The sequence below is a fragment of the Phlebotomus papatasi genome, chromosome 1 (assembly GCF_024763615.1).
Source record: "Phlebotomus papatasi isolate M1 chromosome 1, Ppap_2.1, whole genome shotgun sequence".
In the NCBI taxonomy this organism is placed as follows: Eukaryota; Metazoa; Arthropoda; class Insecta; order Diptera; family Psychodidae; genus Phlebotomus; species Phlebotomus papatasi.
Window position 1 is genome coordinate 82,630,747 of NC_077222.1, and position 27,546 is coordinate 82,658,292.

At 33.1% G+C, this 27,546-nt stretch overlaps 1 protein-coding gene across 1 annotated transcript; it reads left to right on the forward strand.

Moving 5' to 3' along the window:
- Positions 1–1,057: 1,057 nt before the first annotated feature.
- On the forward strand, positions 1,058–25,449 carry LOC129810403 (obscurin-like). Its single transcript, XM_055860856.1, has 6 exons — positions 1,058–1,385; positions 21,212–21,721; positions 21,777–21,990; positions 22,057–22,234; positions 23,449–23,585; positions 24,991–25,449. The coding sequence occupies exons 2-6, from the start codon at positions 21,392–21,394 to the stop codon at positions 25,095–25,097; spliced, it is 966 nt and encodes a 321-aa protein (XP_055716831.1). The 5' UTR covers positions 1,058–1,385; positions 21,212–21,391; the 3' UTR covers positions 25,098–25,449.
- The last annotated feature ends 2,097 nt before the right edge of the window (positions 25,450–27,546 follow it).

Consider the following 27,546-nt stretch of genomic DNA (forward strand, 5'->3'; position numbering starts at 1 on the left):
CCTATTTCTATAACATTGTGGGCTATGTAAGGATTACAGGAATCATCTGTAACGACATGACTCAATTAATAAATTGAAATGAAAATATGGGTATGAAGTGTAGTGAAGATTGGGATGATGCAAAATGGCTTATAAATTAATTATATGTAAACTAAGCCTTAGATGCGAAGTCCGTAGTGCCTAGTTGTGGAATTCATACTCGTAAATTCATCAGACAAATTTATAAATTATGTGCAAAATCGAATGGAAGATAATGAGAAAAGTTACATTGCGAAAGAGGACGACTAACAAGCCTTCGAGGTGTGGAAAACTTGAAATTTAATTTCTTCCGTGCGAAAAATGTGAAACTTTTTCCGGTGCTGGTGGTATATACTTTTACCAACTACATATATATATGTACATACCATAGTTAAGAGGTAAATTCTATAGTCTGGTTAACTCTATTGAGCAAGTATTCGTATTCACAAATTACTTGTTGTATTTTTAGCATGGATAATTCCTCTGTAGATGTGGTTTACTTAACAGAGAGAACTTTATGGAGTTTCTTCTCTGAGGTGGAAGCCTTCCAGGGAATCCAATATATTTGTGCAAATGGAATGGGAAGAAAAGAAGTCTTTCTGCGATAGTTAAAGCGATACACACACATTTCTGAACGTGATTTGATTTCGGTATTATTTTTCCCAAGCACTTGCCACACACTCAGACCCCTATCGTCCCCTGTAGGGCTCCAGGGGGTGCTGTGGGTGGGAAACTGATTAGGCCACGTCAGAGGACTTAGAGAAAATATGAATGGAAAGGCTCTTCCCTCGCGGATATGAGAAAATCTTCTTGTGGATCATAAATTCCCTGTTTAACGGGCATTTTTTCTGTCTTCCCAGCTTGTGTTGTGTGGAAAATGTTTTTTTTCCCTTGTTTTCTCACTGACTTGCTCTTGATTAAAACAAGCCCTAACGAGAGATGTTTGAAGAAGACTTCACAATACCCCTGTGCGCAATCGTATGGGGAACTGCTGGGGAAGATTCGTCCTCGTGGAATAGAACAGCTAAAAGAGGCATTCAGTTGGAGTTTCAACACTCGATATTTCGGTCGTGCTTTCGAATGTTCTGTGAAAAATTTCGGTAATCACGTGAAAATTTTTCAGTGAACACACCCGTCGCTTCCAATCCCCCAAAAAACATATTTATACACACAATTTCCGTGAAGGCATATTTTTCATTTTGCTTGAGGGGGTGCTCTAAAGTGGTGTCCGGAAATTATTCAAAAATGGAATCGAGAATATTTCTTGATGGATAAGACAAATTTATTGTGCCATTTCTAAAATATAGTGGAATTATTGGAGGTCACAGGGACAATATCAAGCAAAAGCAGCACATTTTTGGCATTGGGTAAGGCATGATCTGAAATACGCCCTATAAGCCAATGGGTCGCAGTAAAAGCGAAGAAGCACTGGGAAATAATCTCATTTTCTGAGTGACCCACATGAGATATTTCCATATAAGCAAAATGAGGCCATTTAAGATATTCCCGTGCCAGAACCGGAATGGCAAATAGCTCTTAGAAAATTCCACTGTAATTGTCATAGAAATTCCCACAAATACTCCTCTCCTTGGTAAAACGAAGTTATTTTGCAATGTGAAGCAATTGGCGAAGAAAATTGTATATATAGGCATCTCCACCATTGACACACTAAATTGCTTTTCCAAATGGATAAACTCTGAATGTAGATGCAGGAAAATTGGAATTACCGGAATTTGTATATGACACCATTTGGGTGTATTCCTAAAATCACCGTCCAATTGACTAAGTTTGCAACTAAAGACAAACTTACTAAAATACAACGTGTGAATTAGACCGCATGGAAGATTATTGATAATATTGTGGAAAGCGTCTTTAAATTATAAGACAGCAGATTTATGAAAATTATAGATAAATGCTTTATGGAGAAAAGATTGCATGAGAATTTGTTTAGCCAAGTTTTAAAACATTTTTTAAAAAAATAATTAATTAATGAATTAACTTTCTGTTTTTAAAAGTCTTAAAAGTTTGTTAATATTTGAATATCTGTTTCACTTCTGTGACAATAATAAAACAACGAAAGAACTTATCTGTCAAAGTAAAGCAAGACCAGGATGTGGTAAGTTTTGCTTGTAGAAAGTGAAATGTATATAAGTTTCTGTTTTTGTTTTTACAAAATGATATTTGTTTACTTCACATTGTTAGTCTGATATGTCAGGAAATAATATTTTGTCGCTTGTATCAGCGACTGAATTAATTGCACCGTTATTTGCAATCAAAAGTATCGGATTCCATGATTCTCTTTTCACAGTTATTACCATTATAATTGGTAGTAAACTTACCACAGTTGTTAGTTTTGTTGTATCGCTTACCTCTTCAAAACGTGAAGCTTACTCCTTAACCCTTTAAGGACGATTGGAACACCGGTGTCCCATAAAGAAAATAATTTTTCCTGATTACCCAAAGTTATTTTTTTCTTATATCTGTACATAATTGTAAAGTAGAAGGTTGAAGGAATCTAGAATATTTTTTGCAAGTCTCTAGCTATTTGCTATGTACTAAATATTTAAGCTCAAAAATGGAGAATTTTTAAATTCTTAAATTCATAATTGATTTTATTTATTTTTTATACTTTCAAATTTTTTTAAGCAAAACCCTTTTGGAAATAAAAACTACAATACTCATACGTAATATTTTTCATTAAAGCGAAAAATATTATTCATTGGTATTGTCAGAAAAATTACTTAAATTTTTGGGCTATTTTTGTCCCTATCGTTCATAGAAGCACAAAATACACCGAATCAGACTCTGTTGGACTTTCCAAGGTTAGATGTAAGACTTATCATTGATTATGTTTCTCAGTTTAATTTTTATTGTTGATTTTCAGTCCGTAAAACGTGTCTCGTCGTTAAAAGGTTAATTCGAAGGTACACAACGTGCGAATGTAGCAATTATAATTATGCCTAGCGCACAATTACTTTTGTTTGTAAACATATTTTCAAAATTGTCTGTGAGAGTGAGCGAGATGACTAGATCTAGATCTCGCTCACTCGCATTGAAATGTCAAAAAATGTTTACAAAAGAAAAGTTATTGTGTGTTGGGCATTATACTATAATCCAATAATAATAATAACATTTTTCTGATTAAGTCTTGCTACTTGGTCGGTTTCTAATAGAGTAAGGGCCTTGACAGACCTGAGAATTAGCCGGGAGACGGCTTAGCGTAATTATATAATATTAGAAATATTGGTTAAAGTGCATTTCCATCATTTTCCAGTAAGTCGACTCTCGGCTTAAGTCGTAAAGGTGTCTAGGGCATAACTGTATCAAATTTCGTCCAGCTTGCAATTTCGGACACTTTTGTTCCTCAAATTTTCACGAATTTTGAGTTTTTGCATACTTCCTAGATCATCCAATGCAAAAAGAAAAACAAAAAATGTCGTTTCGATGAAAGAAATGCAGTGAAAACTATTTTAAAAGAATTTCGGAAGGGATAGGACCTTTGAAAATCTAGGTGGCTGAAATATTACCCAAAGCTATGTCTATATTTTTATTCATTTTAAAATGTATTAAGAATTATTTTGGAGAAAACAAAGATGATAAAGTAACATTTTATTTAGAATTTAGTGATGGGTAGGAGTATAATGGACCTCCTTTAAGTAATTTGTTAGGTCGACTTATGGAGAGGAAGTCACCGAAATTCCCAGTTTTTATCTCTAACCGATTGTTCTTTAGTTCTCTGGCATTGGTTAGACTGGCGAACAGGGAAAACAAAAGATTTGAATGTAATTTTCCATTAAATCATTCACTCAAGAACCGCGATTTCAGCATTTATATCTCTTCCCTATAAATATTCAGTCTGAAACTCACAGCTACACGAGGCAGAGCACCGCGATTCGTATCTGCACATAATAAATTATTTGAAGACAATCTTCTCAACCTTGAAATAAATCTTTAAATCGACATTTATCTCAAGATGTTTAAACGAGGATAACAACCCTCAGAGCGAAAGTTAAAACTATTCCTCAAGGCAAATTTTAAAATATTGAATGTAATAATAAAACTTTAATATTATTCAACTTACACTGTTTTATGAATATTTTCTTCAGGGCTTTATATGCAATTATATATACATATCAGTATATAAGATTATGTATGTACATAATTATGTACATAAAAGTTGCATATTATAAACACCAATCTCTTAACTTTAAAATGTGTGCTCAACTCCAATGAGAGAGAGAGAGAGCAATATTATAATCCTTCAATTTTTTCATTCCACAAATTTACACTTTTCATTTTCACCGGTAACGAATCGATTCATAACCGTTAATTAATTTTTATCCGAAAATCAATTATATTATTCCTAAGGCAACCAAGAGGTATCATGTTTTAACTTTAGCTCATTGAAAAGGTCTTGGAATTTCCAATAAATCTGAATCGGTAATGAAATTGTTATAAACCGATAAGTAATTTTAGTCCAAAAATCAATTTTATTATTCTTAAAACTATTTTCGGGCACCTTTTGAGTAATTTATGAATCTGTATACAGCGGTTGTGAACCGATAAACGATGTGGAAGTACTTTTGAGGTATAGCATCTAAGTCGAGTTCGAGCACTTTGTATTGTAAAGCCTGGGACGCTTTGCCACCTCTTTTTAATACAAATTAAATAATGTTGTTATTAATTTCTTCAGGAGTGTTGTTTGGGACTTTGAAGAGTATATAATGTATCACTTTTTCATCCCTGTTATCCCTATTTTGATTTTAAATATTATTTTTAAAAATAAATAAATTCAATAATACCTTTTGTTTATCATATGACAAATTTTTGCTCATTAGGAACTTTTCCAAAGCTTTTCCATGCAGAACACCGTTTTATAGAGATGATAAATTTTTAATTAAATGGAAAATATTAGGAAGCTAACCAAACTCGTTAAAAGCTGAAAAAATATTTATTATAAATATATTAATATTATATTAAAAAATATTATTTAAATATTAATCTATAGGTATTTATATATAATAGCTTGATACAGATATTTATCTTTATCGCAACCAAAAATTTTCAAATAAAACAATTTTCATTCGCATAAAATTTCAAATTTTGTGCATGTCCCGATAGGTAGAGGGAACCGGATCTGTTATAGTCAACATGCGGTAGTTTTGAGCACTGCAATTTATTAATTTGATATTAGACTTCAGACAATACAATTAAAAGTATAAATTTATAAATAATATATGGATCCTTCTCTACTAAAAAAATGGTCGAAATAAGTCCAAAAAGTGTAGAAAAAATCAGTGTTTCAACTACCTCATTTTCACTACTACCTTACAATTCACGATAGAATTCTTGTTCCATTTTCCTTAAAGATTGTTCACCCCCTCTAAATAAACACTCTTTAGATCAGAGTTTTAGAGCAGTTTCCTAATGCCTGGAATTTCTAAATAATAAAGCATGATTAATTATTATTCTGATTATTGTGAACAATGTGATTATTATAAAAATCTATTAGATTAATTGCTCTTAATATAAAAGCCTTAAATAGAATTTTAGCAGAAATTTTGATTATTCAAAAATTAGAGCAGTTTATGGCTAAACTCTAGGTCTGAAGCCTGTGTAATACCGGTTTTCAGACAAGAGGTTTAGCCCAGTTCCCGAAAGCCTCAAATTTCAAAATAGCAACCAATTTTTGGATTTTGGTAAATTGTAAACCGGATTTTGGTAAATTGTATCTAACAGAGAAACTATGAATTGCTATATTTTGTAATCACCCATGCAGATATTACTTCTTCACATTTGCAATTTTTCCTAAATCATTGAAATAATTATTACGTTGAAATGTTCAATGAGTCAAGTGATAGCGCACTAGCTCTACGATGCAAGTGTCCCGGGTTCGAATCCCCTTTAGGTCACCAGGAATTTTTCTGGCGTTAAAGGTGTTCGGATTTCATCCAGTGAACTTCGCTGCACTTGATTCCACGGGACATAGGACTAAAAACCCCATCCCTGTATAAAAAAATAATAATGGAAGTCCCGAACTCCCCTTATGGGAAGGCCTACCCAAGAAGCAATTTTTTCTTAATATAGTCTTGTAGGATTCCTTAAGTAAGACACTATAGAACCAAAAATCTTTTTATTTGCTTATAACGCTCTTGGTTCCATCACTGAGATTACTATAAGTACAGTGGCGCACTCTTAAGGATCTTAAGAGCTTCTATAGGAATTTCAAAAGAAAATTCTCACTTTAAGTCTTTTAAAAGTGCACTAAAAGACTTGTTTAATACTTGGTTCTATAAGACAGCTATTTTGCTTCTTGGGTAGTTCCTCTATGGAACGTTGTGCCACCATTATTAGTATTATTATAACCAATTTTATTGATTTTTCAGAATTAACAGGATCATCTGCCCATCATGTCCAATCATAAGTCATATTTTCCGAACAAATCTTGACAGATAAGGAATTAGAGAACTTAAGCCTTATAGCTAAGTCTTAGGTCTGAAGCCCGTATGAGGTACCGGTAAACGGAAATTCTCAGAAACACAAATTATATTCTCACGCTTTCGACAGAAAACATAGAAAGGACTAATATCACAAAGCCTATATGTATATCTGTAAATGAAATAAATGTGAAATATTCTTAGGATTTCTAGACTCTTTAAGATTAAGAAAAGGCAAACATCCCATCAAATAAAGATAAAAAGTAAATTTTGGGGCAATGTTGGAGGGATTCATCTAATTTTTTTGATGAAAAAGACCACTCCTCCAGTGGATATTCATTGTAAGAGGAGTACTTTTTGCTTTGATATAAATTGAATCACTGTATTTTTCCATTAGTAGACTGAGTAGACTTATTCAATTGCAAAAGGTATCAATTTTCTTTCAACCTGGGAGTTTTATGAACAAAAAATTGCGGCAAAGCACACCTGCTTTCCAGAATGCTCGAAAATGTGATATGCTATACTATGGTAAAGAATTTGAGAAAGTAAGGGGAAGTGGGGCACCTTTCAATCAGGGTAGCATTAAAATTGAATTTTTCTCCTATTTTTAAATAGGACTGAAACTTATCATAATGCAATTTAGCTTCGCGATTGGTTTGTTGAGCTAAATTTATATCATAATAAGGTCCAGTTTCATTTGAAAATAAGAAAAGTTCAATTTCAAAGCTGTCCCAATTCAAAGGTGCCCCACCTCTCCCTACTGGACAAAAGAAAATTAGAGATCATGTTTAAGATCTCTCGTTTAACTTTTTAGAAGTCTTCTAAAGACCCTAAGTAGCTGTATCTCTCAGTTTGACTTCTAGTTCTTGTAACGTATGGCCAAAAATCGTTCCGAAACGTTTGGTTCTTGGTTTAGAAAAGTCAAGCGATTAAATTTCAAGATTTTTTCTGCAATAAAATCAAAGCTATGATTATAAAAATCCTATTAATAGCTGTTAAAATCTAAAAACAATTAGGATTTATCAATTAGGATTAATAATTAAAATCTTTATGTTAAGCGTTTTGAAATAAAAATTATAACCTTAAACTTATCTATCAGTCAATAGATGATTCTGGGAGCTCTCCGTAATTATTTTGAGAAGATTTTCATATACATATTAAACCTTCAGATGCTTCAGACGAGCCTTTCAAAAAAGAAGTTTTACCACATAGTTTTCATAACTAGAATTGACAAAATATTCGAATTTATTCTGCATTTTTCAGAATATGATTTTGCGAATAAATATTGTCTACCCATAGAAAATAAAGAATTCCAAGTAATGTAATCAAACTAAAGTTATTGGACCAAAATTTGCATATCGCTTTTATTTGTTTACGTGTTTGCTTTGCGGATTTTACTAGTTGAATTATGCAAATTCCTCCATTCAAACATTTTAAACTAAAAAGCTATGTTAAAAGAAGATTCAAATACTGTGATGGTACAATTGAGAAAATCGTATGTTGCTCAAACTCAAAGAAAGTACAATAATTCATCGAATTGAATATTTGCACATACATATGTATGTACATATGTATATTGATTTATCAACATCAATTATTTTACTGTAATGTTTAAAAAAAAAAACAAATCCTTATGATAATATAATAAAAAAGTATAAATAAGGCGTGCCCACGGTAAAATTGTTCTCAGGAAAAATGTTTCAAAACCAAAAACTACATAATTATTAAAAAAAAGAAAAATATTTTTTTAGAACATGATTTTATTGTAGATAACTTAGATATATTTTTTTTTATTCAAATTTTTAAATAACAAAATTTCACAGCTTAATCATGATTCACAAGATCATCACCACCACGGTCCTTGACCATTTTATTCCACTTTTTCCTTAATTCCTCGATATTATGGAAAGGGTTTTTCCTTTTTCTTCGGGTACTTTTTGATAATAGCCCAATATCTCTCTATGAAACGAATATTGCGGGTATCCCTATTAAAAATGCATTCATGTCAGCAAATTTATACGGATCCTTTCATAGTGATACCACGGCGTTTTCCATACTGATTCCATCCAACTCATAACGCAGTGATTTCTAAGGAACTAACAGGGTGATTTGTACGTCACGATTGGCATTTCACTGTTGTGATACATTCAAAGGAAGTGTTAGTCACATTTTCCTTAATATGTGAGTAAAAAAAATCAGCATAGATAACAATTTGGTATATTCATTTGAATATCCATGTGTTTCACGATGGTTACATCCACTCCGAAACTGAAAAAATGTAATACCTATCCAATTGTAATTAACAAAAATGGTTATGGATGCATCATGTAAGTTTTCATATTTGGTATGGGACAAACATTCTTTGGTGACATTCTTTGGTTGCCTTTGGGTAACGATACGATGCCAAATCTATGGCCAGACAATCGAGGTTATATAAAGGCATCTTTAAAGAGACAACAGGAATTTTTGTACGTACTCCATGATGTAAACGGACAAATTCATGGTACCCTGCATGAAAAAACATCACTTTGACGTTCACATGTGCAGATCTCCATTCAAAATATATGATAAAATCATCTGCACTCTTGGAGGTTTCCTCTGTTCTTTAGCTGATATAGAACTGTACTTCACATGGAGCTTCCCACTGAGTTTCCCACATGTCTTGCATTTCTGTTGGTTTCACGTAAAGAACGCAACTGTTTCCTTTATCAACTTATATGGTCCTCAGACTAGAGATTTAGCCCTGTTCTTGATGCTCTCTAATTTTGCAACAAGAAGGAATCATAGTGATGTTTTTAAAAATGTACTTGACCAATTGCCATTAATATTTCAAGTGGTGATGGGGCTCAGCTTAACCCTTTAAGGACGACTGGAACACCAGTGTCCCATAAAGAAAGTAATTTTTCCTGACTACCCAAAGTTATTTTTTTCTTATGTCTGTACATAATTGTAAAGTAGAAGGTTGAAGGAATCTAGAATATTTTTTTCAAGTCTCTAGCTATTTGCTATGTTGTAAATATTTAAGCTCAAAAATGGTGAATTTTTAAATTCTCAATTTTTTTAAGTAAAACCCTTTTGGGAATAAAAACTGCGAAAATTATTATTCATTGGTATTGTCAGAAAAATTACTTAAATTTTTGGGCTATTTTTGTCCCTATCGTTCATAGAAGCACAAAATACACCGAATCAGACTCTGTTGGACTTTCCAAGGTTAGGTGTAAGACTTATCATTGATTATGTTTCTCAGTTTAATTTTTATTGTTGATTTTCAGTCCGTAAAAAGTGTCTCGTCATCAAAGGGTTAAACGATATTATTAAACATATTTATAGAGGGAAATTGGAGAACTAAATGAGCCACCGATTTCTTACTTCATGAGAATCAACCGTCTACGGCGACTGGTATTCACTCACTGACGACTGAAAACATCTACCTACGACAAGAGCTTAAAAGTAAGCTTTCAGTACCCATAAGGATGGTAGGGGTTGGGCGTGTCAGAGGAATAAATTAATTAGGATTGTTGAGAGTCGGTCGTCGCGTCGACTGGGTTAACATGTGTCGAATAGGCCTTATGTGTTACTATATTCAATTTTGAGATATTTTTTTTCACAAAATTTTACCAGTTAAAGAAATAGAATAATTGAACCATATGGACAAGCGTATGATCTAAAGACTGTTCTAGAGTTTTATTTAATTAAATTCTTTATTACTTTTTCTCCCAAATTAGTTGCTTAAGTGTTAATATCTTTGTAAGACTAGAAAGAGATTTTTTCATAAGCCGCTTTCTTAGAACAGTCAAGCACATCTTTAAAGAAGGGTTACCTTCATCAAAGTACTTTAATTAAAAGCATCCCTTTCGAATGTGGTTCTTTTGGAAAAATCCCCTTTGAACCTTTTTTGCCAATATTTAGTGACACAGAAGAAACATGCATGATGAAAATTACAAAAAACTGAAATTTTGCATTTAATTGATTAATTGATTGACTGAATTATAATTTCACGAAAATTTAGCGAAAGATACTTGTTGTTAGAATTTTACAAAGAATTTTACTTTTCACAAAACCTGCTCTCTTGAATAAATCCATGTTAATCGAATATCTAAAAATCTTATCCATTATTTTTTTAAACATAAATCAACTGTTATCCCGGTCACCCAAAAAAAATTCTCATTTTCTGATTTTTTAAGGTTAAAGATCTCCGTATGTCACCGTAATTATAAACACGTTCCGGACCATAATGCAAAGTGAAAAAAAAATTAAAATTAATTTTTGTATAGCGACTTTCTTAATAGTTTATAGCAATTTATGTCAATGATAAATCGGTAAACAAAGAAGAAACTGATTTGTTGGAAGAAAATCAAGAGAATGCCTCATACTTGAGAGTTTGATGATTCAAATGCATAGTAAACTAATTTTTCAAAAAGGCAAAAATTAATGTCTTTTCTTTATAAATTTAAAAGGACACAAAATCAAGATTAAAAGCATATCATTAAACTTGAGCGCAATTTCAAGTATTTCGCTAAGTTTTTCAACTTTTTTGAACTGCTTTAGAGCAATCAAGAGCCCAAAAATCAATCTATTATGGTGATTGCCAAGTGTACCCAAGCGATTTCAAATAATAGAAGTGTTCTCTTTTAGGGCGTTTATCTTAATTGGTGCTTTCAGAGACACTCTTCTAATGGGGATTACTTAGAAATCCCTCAGTTCTGCGTTTTCCACCAGGAAATGTCATCATTAAAGTACATCCAATGAAAATTAAGAATCAATCGAGAGGAAAATGAAGATCTTAAAATCCTTGTGAGTTATTTTTGCTTTAAGAAAAGTCAACACGAAAGTGAAAGTTGAAAAAGAAAATCATCACAATGGGGTATATTAAGATGAGAAAGTGTTGTGCATATTTTTGATTGGATGGAAGGAGAGAGAAGCCTTGTTTGTTGAGAGCTCTAAGCAACGTGATGAATCACAATGTTACTGAAAGCTCCAAAGAGAATGACCTACAAATCGTCCCAGAAATATACTTTTGCTTCAGAGCTTACCATTCCACTAACATTGTAAAAATTCAGCAATATTGCAGCATATGCATATCAATGTATACATGCTCTGTCTTAGCATTGTCACTCAGTAAATTTTTATGAAAATTGATGGTTCTTATTCACTGCCTTATTGTATCTTCTGCGATAACTTTGTATCGACAAGACGGTGGAATTTTATTTATCTGCCAAGTCTCGACACAACATCTATTTTTCCCTGACACAAGCATGCAGTTTTCTTACCATGAATGAAAGAAGAGGAAGAGGCTTCACAATTCGTTTCTCATGTCGCAAAAGTACATTCATTTTCCTTTAAATCTCTGCACTTTCGACATGTTGCTACCCCATGCATGCAAATTATATAGACAGGAGACAGTTTGATTGGAAATTTCTTTAGAAAAAATTCTAACGTCAAGTGATGTATTTGGAATTTCACGAGCTATCTTATCGTATAATATTAAATTTTTCTGTAATTTTTCATCCATCTTCTTCATATCGCACTGTGGGTATTTTAGTGGCAAATTGAAAATTTAGCTGTTCTGAGAAAGATTCACTTAAACATTTAATTTTAATTTCAAGTCGATTCTGTTCCAAGTAACATATAGAGGAGACCGGGGCATATTTAGCCAGCAATTTGTGAGAAAGAATGACTGTCCATTATCTTTATGTCTTATAAGTGTAGCACTAGGTGGCTGTACAGAACCGTATATCAATCAAATCTAAACCCTTGTCCTGTTCTGGATAATTTCTTTAAAATAATATAAGATAAATTTACCAGAACTCCTGTTGGGGTACATAAAGCCAAATAAACCAAATAAAGCTGTAGATAAAGTAACTTCTCCCCCTGTCTAATATACCTCGGTCTCCCCTAAAGTCTTAAGGAGCACGAGTTTGTTATACTTAAATTTAATGCAATTTTTGATTTAATTTTAAACTTTTTTTGACGCAACTGTGTCGCTCTAACACTTCGAAAAGTCAATAAAACACCTAAAATTCTTTTGGTAGGGGAGAGTGGTCTGCCTTTGAATGCGGCAGCCTTTGAACATTTATTTTTTCTCTCATTTCTCAAAGCAAAAATTCTATTTTGTTAATCGAAGTTAATAGAAAATAGTTAGTTGTATTGACTATAGTTTGTTTAGAGAATAGGGTTCTTGCTTTAGAAAATAAGAGAAAAATTGAAATATTCAAAGGCTGCCGCATTCAAACTCAGGTCAATTTCCCCTACACAGAAAAAAATATTTAGTAAAAATGTTCGTAAATGTTTGTGAATTCTCATGGGGCAGTTATGAAATGCTTGTGAATTGTATAACCCATAAACAAGTTCATATTGTAATTTTTTCACAAACATTGTTCGTAACATGATCATTTGACGGACATTTTTTGTACTTTTACAAACATTTGTTCGTAAATGTTCGTAAACACACAAAAAATGTTCGTAAAATTTTATCATTTGTTCGTAAATGTTCGTAAAATGTTCGACAGGAAAACAAAAATTTACGAACAAATGACAAATTTTTTACGAACATTTTTTTGTGTGTTTACGAACATTTACGAACAAATGTTTGTAAAAGTACAAAAAATGTCCGTCAAATGATCATGTTACGAACAATGTTTGTGAAAAAATTACAAACTTTTACGAACTTGTTTATGGGTTATACAATTCACGAGGATTTCGTAACTCCCCTATAGGAATTAACAAACATTTATAAACATTTTTACAAAATATTTTTTTCTGTGTACATTAAAATGCGGCACAATGCATACGGTAATTGAAAACTATTTTTATTAAATCATAGAGATCTTTTTGCTCAATTTACATTAAATTTTAAATCCTGATTTGTGTACAGTACAGCGTATATGCAAAATTAATATTAGTCTTTTACTAATCTATTTTGAAAAATTCTAAAGTGATCATAATGTACATTAGATAAAGTCTCAGTCAATCTAAATTTGAAGTAGAGTACTAGGCATCTTTGAAATAGGGCATTTTCTCCTACTTTTAAAAGCGGAAGTGGCCCTTATAATGTATTTTAGTTTCACTATTTGTTTATTGAATTAAATTATATAATATAACGGTAACGTCCTGTCCCAATTAAAAATAGGAGAAAAACCCTATTTCAAAGGTACCCCAATTCAAAGGTGCCCCACTTCCCCCTAAAATGATGTAATGTCTTTTATCTAGGTATTTTATATATACATTTCTTCGCTTTTATCAGTCAATATTTTGCCTTGCTCTTGTCAGTTCTTTAGAACATAATTTTCTCAAACGCTTTTTTATTCATTCAGCACAACTATTTAGTAGTTTTTTATTTGACTCTATCTAAATAAAAATTGACACTAATTCCTCAAACCAAAAGCAAAAAAAATCACACATAAAAATAATAACACAAAACCTGCAATATAATACTACGATACTCTTTGATGCTAAAGGCAATATGTGCTTTTCCTAACAGCAACACAATTCTTTGATTCGTAAAGCCAATTCCGTCTGACAATGCATTGTGGATAATAAATAAAACAAAGCAAAGTAATGTTGTTAAAAGTCGGATTGTAATGAATATCAAAAAATAAAAGGTACAAATCACAATCGGAAATTAAAAAATATAAATACAAAACTATAAAACAATTTTGTTTTAATTGAATTGCTTTAGAATCGTCGGGACACAAAGCTTATGTACATATAGAAACATGTATTGTGAATTTGGTTAGCAGAATTTATACTAACTAGAGTCCACTCGTTTATTAATAAAATGACTTTATAGAGTAAATGGTCAGCATGCAATGGTGCTTTTTATTATTCATACTCAATTAATACAGCTATATATAGCTATACTATATAAAAGATAGTGTTTATGAAATATTTAGAGCAAAAACCGCTTTTTATAGTCAACATTTAGTGGGATTTGGAGGTCCTGAAATACCTCAAATATAAACTGTTCGCATGGTTTACATTGTTTTTTATCTCGTGAGTTGAACCGCTTAACAATTTAGTTCAAATCGAAATATGTAGGGGAGCCAGGGGTAGAATTAGCCAGCAAATGAAGCTTTTTTTTCGCGCATGATTTGTGAAAAAATGATAAAGTTTGTCTAATGTTTTTATGTTAGCATTAAGATATTGGCTGTATAAAACCGTATAGTGCAGAGCTCTCAAATCCTTGGATTTTTCTAGAGAGGATAATGAAAAAAGTATGACACATTGGCTACACCTGCCCCGGCCTGGGTAGATTTACCCACTTTCGGGGTGTTATTTGCCACCAGTTTTCCAGACGAAATTTTAAAACTGGAAATACCAAGTGTTATTTCACTTGATCCACTGAAGCCCACTGATACTAAATGTGCAACTTAAACCTAATGAAAAAGACTTTAGCCGACTTTTTTATGACATTTTTGTAATTGCGGCAAAATTGATGAAAATATCCTGAAAAAATATATTTCACAAATTTTTCATCCGAATGGCAATATTGCTTGGAATATCAATAGTACTCTTTCATCTAACAATTATCCATGTATTAGTGAAAAATCATTGATGGTTTCATCCGGCCACGGAAGAGTGGCTACAACTGCCCTGAGGGCTGTTTTAGTGTTTTTCATCTTATATAAAAAATTGGATAATTATTATCCAAGTGAAAAATATTTTTTAATTAGGTTTATGAAACCAGAAACGAGGTAAAACTATGAAATCTTGACTACAAACTCAGAAAACCAAATGCTGGCCCAAAAACTGAAACATCGAATCTGCAGTTTTATACCCATTTTATAAAAATGCTTCTAAATTGTAGGATAACAGGATCAGACTTATAAATATTTCTGGGAATATGGGGATGTGTTCCTACTTTCATTAAAAATACTTTGCTCAAGGTACATTTTAAGAGAACCGAGAAAAATCCACTGTCTACTTCTGCCCCTGGCTAATTGTACCCTGGTCTCCCCTATTACTTTTGTAACAAATGAACAAAATTATTTGAGAGCATAACATAAAAAAAAGACAAATATTTCCTGTTTGCAAAAGAATTAAACTAATACTTGAATGAAGATTTTTTGTATTAATGACTTTCCATCTGTACGGCAGGGGTTTTCGCATCACCTTTATGTGGACGACCTGCAGATTTATGTGTAGGGTGATCCCTCAAATCCCTCACTAGTCTTTGAAATTCTGAATTTAAATATGTCTAGAATTGAGCACTGTCCAATGCTAACCGATTTCAATTGAGCTGAAAATTGTTTTCAGAAAATATATGCATTTTCAGCTGAATACTGCTAACCTTTAAACGAAACAGTGCCATTTCCATATATCTGGTTATCACTTTTTGTTCGAGAACGACTGAACGGTCAGCATATTTTTCTGATTGTGTCAGCAAAAATATGCTGAAAACGCTACCTTTTTCAGCTAACTGTGCTCACTGGGTGGTCGTCTACCAACGGACTTCTTTTCAAAAGCCCTGGTAATTTCTAAAAGATCTTCTACCATTCCTTACGATCATTCTACACTCATAGAAAACTTTAGTCCCAACAACCTCATATCAGTTATGGAAATTATAAGTATAGTAATCATAGACCCATCTATATATTTAGGTAGGGTAAATAAATTAAATAGTTGACCAATATTAGTTACAGTATCTTTTTCATTTAGTTCTCATAACTAAATTATATTAGTAATGGGTAGTATAACATATTAGTTCAACAACTAAAATAAATAAATGGGTTTATACTCAGCGCGGCTCATTACCATAGGAAAAGTCGTTATACAGACTTATATTGTACAAAAAAAATTAGGCTGATCGGATTTACCCACGACCCACACCACACACTTTATGCAAGTTTCTTAAATAAATTTTACTGTGGCGTTTTCAAGCAATCCCAAACAACATGGTTTTGGTGGTAAAAGAGAATAGGTGGGGAGAAAATGAGGTATCTGTTAATAGTCTCAGGGCCGACTTATGGGGAGGTCTCCGAAGATCCTTAATCTCTATCTCCAACTATTTGACCTCTAGGCGTGGTAACAATTAGATCGACAGAGTTTTGAGTAAAACGTTATTTTCTCAAAACTTACTTTCAATAAGACAAAATACTTATGCATATATTCCAACTGATATAAAGTAGTAATCGATTATCCATAAGATCAAGATATATTTATATTATGTCATGTGTTGCATTGCTATCTCATTTTGCTTTTTTGCTAAAAATTAAAATTATAAAACGTTAAAATTATATAACGCAAAAAACACAATGAAGCACCATACCCCAAAAATTATATTAGAGCTGCATTTTATCTTTTTATCTGCAATTTTTGCTAGACATACAATTGGACAATCAAAATAATACCAGAAACTATTTTTTCATTACAAAAAATCATTCACAATTTCAATGAAATTCGATTGTAAGCAAAAATGTTTTTCATGTTGAATAATTTACGTTCTACATAAAACAATGATGGAAATTAAAAATAAAAAAAAGTTGCAAAAACTGAATTCTCTCTGCTAATTTTCCGTTGGAATTTTTTTCCTGTGTGTTATGTTTGAACAATTTACAGTGGTATTTCTACTATGTATAATACATATATAATTTTAAGAGATAAAATGGAAAGTGAGTATGTGTGGTTTTGCAATAGGGGAGAAATGTAAAAGCATATTTCGAAGCTTTCAATTTACATGATAATTCTGTGGCTTTTGAGGTTCATTATGACTAATTTCTAATTGGCTTTTGGGATTCATGTGCCAATGGATCTTTCATAGTAGCAATATAAGCTTCTCGCCATCCTTTTTGAAAATGTATGCCAAGTTGAAAACTACTCCTTTGGCAGCCTTAGTGTTACATCTTGGCAAGGATCGAAAAGCTTTAGTGGGGAACCTCTCGATGCCTCATGAGATGGTAACCACAAATGACTCTACGTGTCTCATTTCCCATTCTTCCTTTTACGATGTTGAGCCTCATTCTCTTCTTTTCTATTGCAACAACTATGACGAGATAATCCTCTTACAATGCATTACCCCTCATAACATGGGGCACCAACAATAAGGCACCAACCTCATTCTGAGATGACTTGGAATCCAGCAATGCAGGCACCTCGTGAACTATCCTAAGATAACTCAAAATATCGCTTAACTAGAGGAAAAGCTCATAATTTTGGACAGTTTCTAAATTTGGACACTTTGAGGATAAAATTGGACACTAAAAATAAATTGATTAATATTATGGTTTTTTATTCCAATATTTATGAATAATGAATTCCATCTAAATATTTGTTCCTTTTGGAAGATTTTACCACTAAATTCGTTAAATTTTGAATAATATTTAACTAAAAATTACTTTGTTGAAACTTCAGTGTGACAAATTGCTTATGAGAAATATGACTCCGTATTTGCTACAGTCTTATTTAGCTGTGGTGAAGTACTAACAATTTTTCCTCGCTTTTTTGAGTAATATTATTAAATACCTTAAATACTCATAGAATATTGTGTTGGTTCACATTAATTGTTATTTGTACATTTGACCTGAAGTGAGATTTGACTTGTGAATTACGTTTTTCGTGTGAAAAATGGTCAATTTTCTAAGAGATTCAGCAGTGAGGTGATAGTTCTTATTTTATACAAGTGTTTTTCTCTCAAAATTTCGTGAATGACTGATGTATAAATGCCTGGAGAAACAAAGGAGTATCATCCGACAAACGAGATGTAGTGAGAAAAGCCTCAAAAAGCTCCCGGAAAGGCTAAAGAATGCACGAATCCGCGCATACTTGGAGTACCGAAGTCAACTCACTTTAATTAATGATATGGAAAGTTTCCGGGCTTCTTCCAAGACAGAAAGAGGACGATTGGTTCTTGAAATGGAGAACAATGGGCATCCTAATGAGGCGGATTAGCTGTTCAAAATTACAAGCACAGTGTCCAAATTTACACTCAAGTTGTCCAAAATTTGAGTCAAATTCACCTTTATTTATCAATTCGTTTTTAAACGTATAAAACTAATTTTAGTAAAATCAAAGACTATATATGGCTTGCCTAGTTTCTAAACAATCCTTCTGAAAAGAGAGTAAAAAAAAACATGGTATTGAAATTATCCCACTTCAAACTTAGAACAGTGATACAGAAATTCAATAAACAATTTCCTTACAGCACAATTAATTAAAGCAGTTTTATTTCTTAATGTATATGGGATAATTAACAAATTTTGTCTTGGCATAATCAAGAGATACCTATTTACAACAAATTGAAAATTTTATACAATATTTAAACAAAAAAACAGTATATAGAACAAATTGATTCTCTGTAATTTTCAAAGAGAGATATATGATATTTTTTAAACGTAAATTGATATCCTGTATTGCATTAGTCCTATGGATAGCCGGGAGGTACATTTTTAATGGTTGTATATAAATATTGTGCTCTGCTAAGAAATTTAATTAGTGATACCTCAGATAGTCTCCAGACTGAAGAATTGACCTCATTTCTGAACGTATCTGATTTCTAAAATAACAATTTTTCCATTTAGAATATAAAAATTTCCGTCATTTGGCTTTGGAGGCTGGTCACCAACGCTTAAACGGCGGCGGAAGATTGCACTAATTTTAAAATTTTATGTTAAAATTTATCTATTAAACTCGCCTGATTTGAAATTATAAAACTTAAGTCGTAATTAAACCTCGGGTCTGAGACCCATATTACGGCTTGTGTAGATCTAAAGATTAAAGATGAGGGACATCTAAGTACAGTTATGCCCTAGACACACTTACGACTTAAGCCGAGAGACGACTTTGTGGAAAATGATGGAAATGCACTTTAACCATTATTTCTAATATAATTACGCTAAGCCGTCTCTCGGCTAATCCTCATATCTGTCAAGGCCCTTACACTCAAATAAATTATTGAACCACCGTAGATAAGGGTAACTTTGTCCTTCGGGTATGACCTTGTCCCTTGCTGTTCGTAAGGTTTTCTTCGATTCTATCTCTTAAGAATGATTTGTACCAACCCGATTTATAGTATTCGATCAATAAAGACCATCCTAAAGTGCTAGAAAAGCTTACAAACAGTAGGGGAGTAACGCTGTCCGCATTTACGGTATATTTCTACCAATTTTCCACTAAAACCTGTTTTCATCCTAAGGGAAGTCTTAAGGGGTAGGTCTGTCTAGGCCTTTACCTTGAGATTTTCTCGTAATTTTCACTATTTCAGTAGATAACATTTGGTGAGATATGAGAATCTCGTCTAAAAGTTCCGTGGAATAATAGTACAAAAGTTCCATACGCAACCTCAGAATAGTTAGTTGTCTGTTATTCCCAAAGCTTTCGTAAAAAATTGACGAACATTTTTAATATATAAGTTTATAACAGACAAAGTTTAAAACAATTTTTAGGATACCACTGTGTATATACATATATACTCAAGAAAGTTTTTATAGCATAAAGAAAAAAAAAGCATATAGGGGCTTGTCTGATAAATATATTTGAAAGTTTACATTTTCAAGCACATAACTGTAGAAATTCCGATAAAAGCTGAAGGGCTTTTAATGCTTATGCTCGAAAATTGATTTAAATTCTCTGATCAGTAGGTAAACTACTGAACTAGGCGATTATGAAGCACTTTGGCAAATGTGTTGGATAAAAGGAAATGAGTTCAAATAGGCCCGAGGTGGGATGCTTTCGATTAAATGGAAGTCCCAATTTCTTTGTAGAGTCACCGATGTAAGTTAATCAGAGAGCTTAATTTCCTTCATGTGCTCTCATCTCGAAATATCAGCATTACTAATGAATTTTCTTCGGTACGTTGGGTTCATGTGTGAATGTTTTGAAATTGACGCTCTGTTGGACGCCCCATGTTGGTGAGAGAGGGGCCAAATTGCTATGTTTGGAAAGAGATTTAGGTGAGGTGGTAAGTGTAAAATGGGGAAAACTTTCAAATGAATTTCTAGCGGAGTTTGTTGGTGGTACAAAAGTTTTCAGGATGAGAAACGAGGCACAATCCTCACACTACTCATCACACTTCCATAATGGATAAAGCTCTATCGTTTCACACTGGTGCACAAAAGAGTATCCCCCATCTTCACCTGTCGACCAAATTGTGTTCCGGTCCATCTCCTTCTTGCCCCATACTTATACTAAAGGCCATAGAGTGTCGGAGCATGAGGGACATTGGTACGCATAAATTTTCATCTTAGACCCATTTTAATTGAATCCCAAACCCTGGAGCGTGTCACAATCGAAAGGAAAATCCAATTCATCTGGATTTAGTCAAAGAACGGTTTCTCCTAAGCTACCCCAAACCCAAAGTCAGGTCACTTTGAAACTTTCCCTATCCACATTTCGTTTGAGGCTACCAGTCACTAAATCTCCCTCACTGAATCACTTTCCATAACAATTAACGTATTCGCAGAATTCGTATACATTTTTACCATCTTCAAGTAATTTTCGCGACATAGTAAATTAACTTAGAATTTTTTAACAGGAATTTCTAAATGTGAAGAATTTCAGTGCGATGGGGTGTAGCAAGAATTGACGGAAACACTAGACCTTTCTTGACTTTCGCAATTTTATTCTTTACGACGTTTAAAATAAACGAATAACGACGAATAAAATTGCGAAAGTCAAGAAAGTTCTAGTGTTTCCGTCAATTCTTGAAATTTCCAAATTTACCGATATGAAGTTTGAAGTAATATAGGCTTCATCCCGTACTTCATTTATTAATTCAAATGACACAAAACTTTACCAAAACTATGTTGAAAATTCCTTTTCAGATTAATCGAAAAGCCTGAGTAATAAGTGATTATTTGGGTCGCTGAAAAATGGAGTGAATCAATTGTTGAAGTTCTAGCGAAGTATCAAGAATTTAATGAAGTGGAATTGTACAAAACATATGGAATCTTCTGAGGTTATAAAGCGTTTTAAGGTGTGAAGCGGCGCTCACGAGCGTCGCCATGAGGCGGCGACGAGTGACGCTGCTACTGTTTGAAGTGACCCTAGTGGTCGCCTTGGTGTCAGCTCGAGGACCTCCTCCGCCCATCATACGACCACGTGATGGTGATCCTTTTGATTCCTTGCCAAAAGGCTTCTGGCAAGAATTCTCTTCTCCATTCACGGATACTCCAGACGGCGGTGACACTGATGATAGTGCAGAGTCCCTGGAAACAACTACCCGTGAACCTCAACCATTTTTCGAGGAACCAAACACTACAACCAATGTTACCACACAACTCGGAAGTCATGTTCATCTCCACTGTCGAGTAAATGATCTCCGGGAGAAGACGGTGAGTTCTCATACTTTTACGTATATCTTTGATTTCTCTTCACCAATTCCTACAGGTATCTTGGGTCCGTCGTAAGGAAGATCAATTACAATTGATCACATTTGGTCGTCATACCTACAGTAGTGATTCACGCTACCAGCTTGAGTATCAACCTCCCAATGACTGGCAGCTACTTATCGAGTTCGCTAACGAACGCGATGAGGGTCACTACGAATGCCAAGTTTCGTCACACCCACCTCTCGTTTTCTTGGTTTACCTCACAGTTGTAGGTAAGTTACTTTTAGCCGTTGTTTCCTCAACGCCTGTCACTTAGGTTCACGTTCTGTTACTCTCAGTTCCGCGTGTGGAAATCGTGGACGAACGAGGCGGTGCCGGTGCAGACAAATTCTACAAAGCTGGTAGTACCATCGAACTGAAATGTGTAATCAGCAAGGTACCACAGCCAACAACCTATGTCACGTGGAAACACGGTCAACGAATGCTAAATTACGATACTAGCCGCGGTGGTATTAGGCAAGTATTCTTAAACACTTAATAGGTTTATGCCCATATTGAAGCAAACTCGAGAAACCAGAAACTCTTGTCAGAAAAAAAAGAGAATGAGTTACACCTTCCATTGGTAGTTAATTTGTGAAACAATTTTTAATGTACCCTAACCTATATGAAGAAATTATTGATGCGACAAAACATTTCTTTTGAACTCTTGTATTAATAACTGGTCTAAAAATTTGCGCCGGAAATGTTTTGCATAGGGTAAAGTGGTATAAATTGGACAGTGGTACAAGTTGGACAATGGTAAAATTTGGACAGGGCTTTTAGTCTTGATAAATTTAGTACTTCATTTTTATTTGTATATTTTTATGTTTTAGTTTTATAATTTGGTTCCTTGTGCTTAAAAACAAATTTTGTACTGCATTTATCAAGAAAAAAGCTATGTTCAACTTGTACCGGCGAATTGTCCAACTTGTAACACTAATTCCAAATTATATCACTTTACCCTACATTAAAACGTTTTTAGTTCTTCAAAAGTGATCTTCTGGGAATATGCAAATTCTCTGAGTGTATACAACGATTTCGCGTAGTTTCGTTCGGACACAAAAATATATATAATTCCGGGACCATATTTAAGATTTTTGAGGAAACTTACGTCCAACGCACAATAACTTTTGTTTTGTAAACATGTTTTTGACATTTCAATGAGAGTAAATGAAACAGAAATCTAGTTATCTCGTTTTCTCTCATAGGAAATTTTAAAAACATATTTACAAACAATAGTTATTGTGCGTTGGGCATTAGTCATGAAATATTTAAAACAAATTCAGTTTAAAATCACAAATGATATAAAAAGCACAACTTCAGAGTTCAACTTGTTTAATAATTTCTGATTTGCAAACAATTAAAAGAATTTAAAAGGTATCTAACTATGATACAAAAGAAGAATTTTAAACATAATCTAAATTTGACAAAGAAAACCACAATTAAGTACAAGTCTTACATTTGAGATTGTTCGTGGTTTAATAATAAAGATTATTTATTTTATCTAGATACTTTTATTATAATTATTGAGGTTACATTCCAAACTAGAACACTAGTCTAAACCCGATTATATGTAAATCCCATTGTGAATTAATTTAAAGAATTGGAAGCACTCCAAAATTATCACAACTTAGCGCATCTTAACTTGTCACATTTTTTAATATTACTTTATATAATTTCTTTTGATGCAGTGTAAAGACAGACTTGAAACCAGGCGGAGCAGTAAGTCGTTTGTACATCGCAAATGCTAACCGTCATGATTCCGGTAACTACACTTGCTCTTTGGCTGATGTTGCCGCAACAACAGTCACCGTCCATGTGCTCAATGGTAAGTAGTCACAATTTTTTTGCAAATAGGGGAGAGTGGTGCAGTAGGGACTACAAATGGTATATTCATTTATGATTATTTGTCTTACGTTTATTAACCGTATTTGAAGTAAGATGTAGTTAGTTACTTTTGGTATTGGATATTTACATCACATTTTCCTACCCAAAATTTTATATTTTCTAAAATCATATAGGGGAAACTGGGGCACCACCAAACACGGGGTACTACCAAACAGTGCGATTTTTTAATCGGATATTCGATTTCAGAGGATAAGACCTATAGGAATTTATAGGCACTATAGGGATGCTTGTCCACTGAAGGAATGGTCGAGATAGTCCAAGTAGTTTAGCAATAAAAATTAGTGTTTGGTGGTACCCCGTGTTTGGTGGTGCCCCAATTTCCCCTATACCAGAATTACCCCACCCTTCCATCTTAAAATACGTAATTGATATTAGGGTGACAGCTAGAATTAAATTTAAAATAGAGTCCAAATTCACGAGCGTAACCAGAGATCAAATTCTTGAAAATAACCAGTCACAACTGGTTACTGTATACTTCATTTATCGATTGCGTGGTTAATCGGAAATTTAACCATGACCAAAATTAATTATCTCATACAACACTCCATTTCATATTAATCTGAAATACTTTCCCTGCTTGTAACCCTTTACGATAATAAATCTACGATATTTTTTGCAAGTCTCCAACTATTTGCTATATAGCAAATTTTTAAGTTCAAAAATGGATAATTTTTAAATTCTCATGTTGAAAATTGATTTTAATTATTTTTTATACTTCCAATTTTTTAAGCAAAACCGTTTTAGAACAAGAAATTGCAATACTCAAACATAATATTTTTTCTTCAGAGTGAAAATTATCTGTCATTGGGTATCGTCAGAAAAATTACTCAAATTTTTGAGCTATTTTTCTCCCTATCGTTCATAGAGACAAAAAATACACCAACTCAGATTCTGTTGGCGTTTCGAAGGTTAGATGTAAGATGTGTTATAACTTTGTTTATCGGTTTTATTTTTATTGCTGATTTTCGCTCAGCGAAAACTGTCTCCTCGTTAAAGGGTTAAGCAGTGAAGTAAAATTATCTTTATAAAATATATTAAGAAGTAACCAGTCAAAAGCTTATCTCAGATATGTTCTTGAGTGGTTACTGGTTAGGAAAAGTGGCTCGGATTAATACAAAATGGAGTATTGTGCATGATAATTGGTTTTAGCTATGGCTAAATTTACGATTAATCAAGTAATCAACAAATAATATAGACAGTAACCTGTTATTACAAGTTACGTTCGAGAATTTGACCTCAGAATTGAAATGTTGTGAGTTGTCCATCACAAAGCAAGGTCCTTTCCTCGTTTCCTCTTTTTATGGGCTTTTAATATCGATTTTCAGGTGAGAATCCTGCCGCAATGCAACATGGTAGCTCTACGCGATGGACCCCCTTGGCTTGGACAACATTCCTGGCACTTCTTCCAAATCTCGTTGTAATCATCCGGTGACGATTAGAGACTTTTATGTGCACAATTGTGTAGATGACGAATTTTACAGTGAAAACAACATTGTATCAGTGGATTAAATCCTCAAAGCTCAAAACTCTCTACAATGTGAGATTAATTTTAAAACCATATGCAGTGAAAAATACAACTAACGATCTCGTTAAGACTTGTCAGAGTGAGAATTTAAACTTATATAGGAGAAAATGACTCTTTGTCCTTCATAAATGACAGAACAATGGAATATCAGATACGTAAACTAGTGATATATGATAATATAGATTGAAGAGAAAATCAAATTGCTAGTGAATGTTTTATCTTAAATTATCTTGGAAAATTAAATGTTGATAGAGTCAGACTGAAGTGAATTTACTCTTAAGTTCCGCAAATCTCTCAAGTGGATACGAGCAACTTTTCAATATATATTACCCATATCCATTGGATCGAAGCTGGCCACTGGGACCATCCATCCATCCTTCAGGGAGGCTAGCTTCATGAGTTCTTTGGTGAATCAACAACATTCCAAGTGACTGAATTCCGGGGTGAGTCGACACAGCATATTCCAGCAAAGTGGCGAGTACAGAAGTTTACCCAAAGAACTTTCCATGGAGAGTGAGGGCAGAACACACGATTAGGGAGTCGTGCGTCGAGGGTGTTTGAAGTCCCATTCGGATCGTTGGTCTGAATTTAGTTGCCTGCTGGTTCTTTGAGGGGAGCTCTAACTTATACTCGAAAATTCCTCCACACCCACAAATTTCATCTCAGTCTGATCCTTTCGAAACCAAAAAAAAATGTAATCCTTCTATACCGTTGAGTAACAAATACACGTCATTCCACAAAGATTTCACTGTACTTACACCACAGGAACATGTGCTTGAATTATTCATTAAAGCTATTCAATGACCTGAGGGGTATATGGTTCAAAGTGGTTTACAGATATTGAAGATATTTTTGTACAAATTGTACAAGTGCCGAAGGAGTATCAATTAACAAGAGAGAAACGTTTTTTTTATTTGTTTTAACCGGGGGGTGACATTAGCTCTGAAAAATGCGACCCATTCTAGTGTAATTTTTTCCCTGTTTTCGTACACATTTCACGAGATATCTCCAAAACTGCGTAGATTGCCAATTTAGGGTTTTCGGTTACCTCTACGATATTAAATTGGCTTTTATTTAGTATTAGTATTTTTTACTAATTCATTCTACAATGACAGAAAACAGCTAATAAACTCAAAATTTTTTCGGCTCGCTAGAAACATATGGGAAACATAGGAAATGTCATGCCCCTGGTTTTAACGGAGAATCCTTCGGTGAATCATATCCATCAAACCCTTATAACGGTCTTCACACTAGAATTTTAACCCAGTTCCCGAAGATCTAGATACATTCTTTAATATTCGCTAAAATAAAATAAAATAAAATAATTCAAGAAATGTTACTAAATTTTATTGGATGGCGTGTGTAATAAACTTCACTCATTGATTAGATTTTTTTCCTATTTTTTTTTAATTTCAAGTTTGTAAAATTAAAAAAAAAGACGATAAGTTTGTGAAAATAAAAGTAAAAATTCGACGGTTAATATTGTTCTGCCCTTGTTGACATTTCTCACATCTCTGACAAAAACACTAATATTTCCGATGTCCAGATGGAAGGAGTCAATGATGATGTTTTCATCAATCCATTTGTTAGTTTTAACCCTTTAAGGATGTGTAGGTTCACCGACGAACCAAAAATAATTCTGACTTATTTAAAAAAAGAAAAAAAATAATAAATATTCGAAAAGATTTTTTTTTTGTTTTTGGACACCGGTAACCCATTCGTCCTTTAAGGCTTATGGATTTTGAACTCGAAAGTCTAAAATATAGTTTTATACGAGATAAAAAGTGAGTAAGGTAAAAAGGTAAATATTTTCCTTCTGAGTCCAATTAAGGGGGGAGTGTCCATTAGAAGGTTAAAATGCTTTTCGCGATTTTTTTTTTTGGAGGAAAAGGAAATGACCAAAATTCTTGAATTTTCTGGTGTATGTTTATTCAGATTTAAAGTAAAATAATTTTTGTTTTCGAGAAAAAAATATTAGAAAATGGCTGACTAATGAGTAGTCCAATAGAGCGCCTCGTCGTAGTATTCTCCCTGACTTGCGAGAAATCTGCAACTCGTGATTTTTGTCTGAAAAACAAAATCCAAAAAGAAATTCAATTTCTATTAATGTATTTCGTAGTTGAACTAAGAAAACCCGAAGAAAATCTTGAAATTGGAACTTTTTTAAAAGATTAAAAAAAAGATGCATTTTTGGGACAAAATATTGACTTTCGCAAGCTGTAAAAATAATCAAAAACTAGGTTTTCAACATTTTTTTTTAGTTTGACTAGAAGAGAATTTAATACTGAACAGAATAAGCCTTTATTCATTTCATTCGGTTCATACGTTTTTTTCTTAATTTTTCCCTCAAATTCGA

What these genes read in the sequence shown, in the direction of transcription:
- LOC129810403 (XM_055860856.1), top strand. Translation starts at nt 21,392, where the DNA reads ATGAGGCGGCGACGAGTGACGCTGCTACTGTTTGAAGTGACCCTAGTG. An exon ending in ATGATCTCCGGGAGAAGACG is followed by an intron (nt 21,722 to 21,776) that starts GTGAGTTCTCAT and finishes CAATTCCTACAG; the next exon opens with GTATCTTGGGTCCGTCGTAA. An exon ending in GGTTTACCTCACAGTTGTAG is followed by an intron (nt 21,991 to 22,056) that starts GTAAGTTACTTT and finishes TGTTACTCTCAG; the next exon opens with TTCCGCGTGTGGAAATCGTG.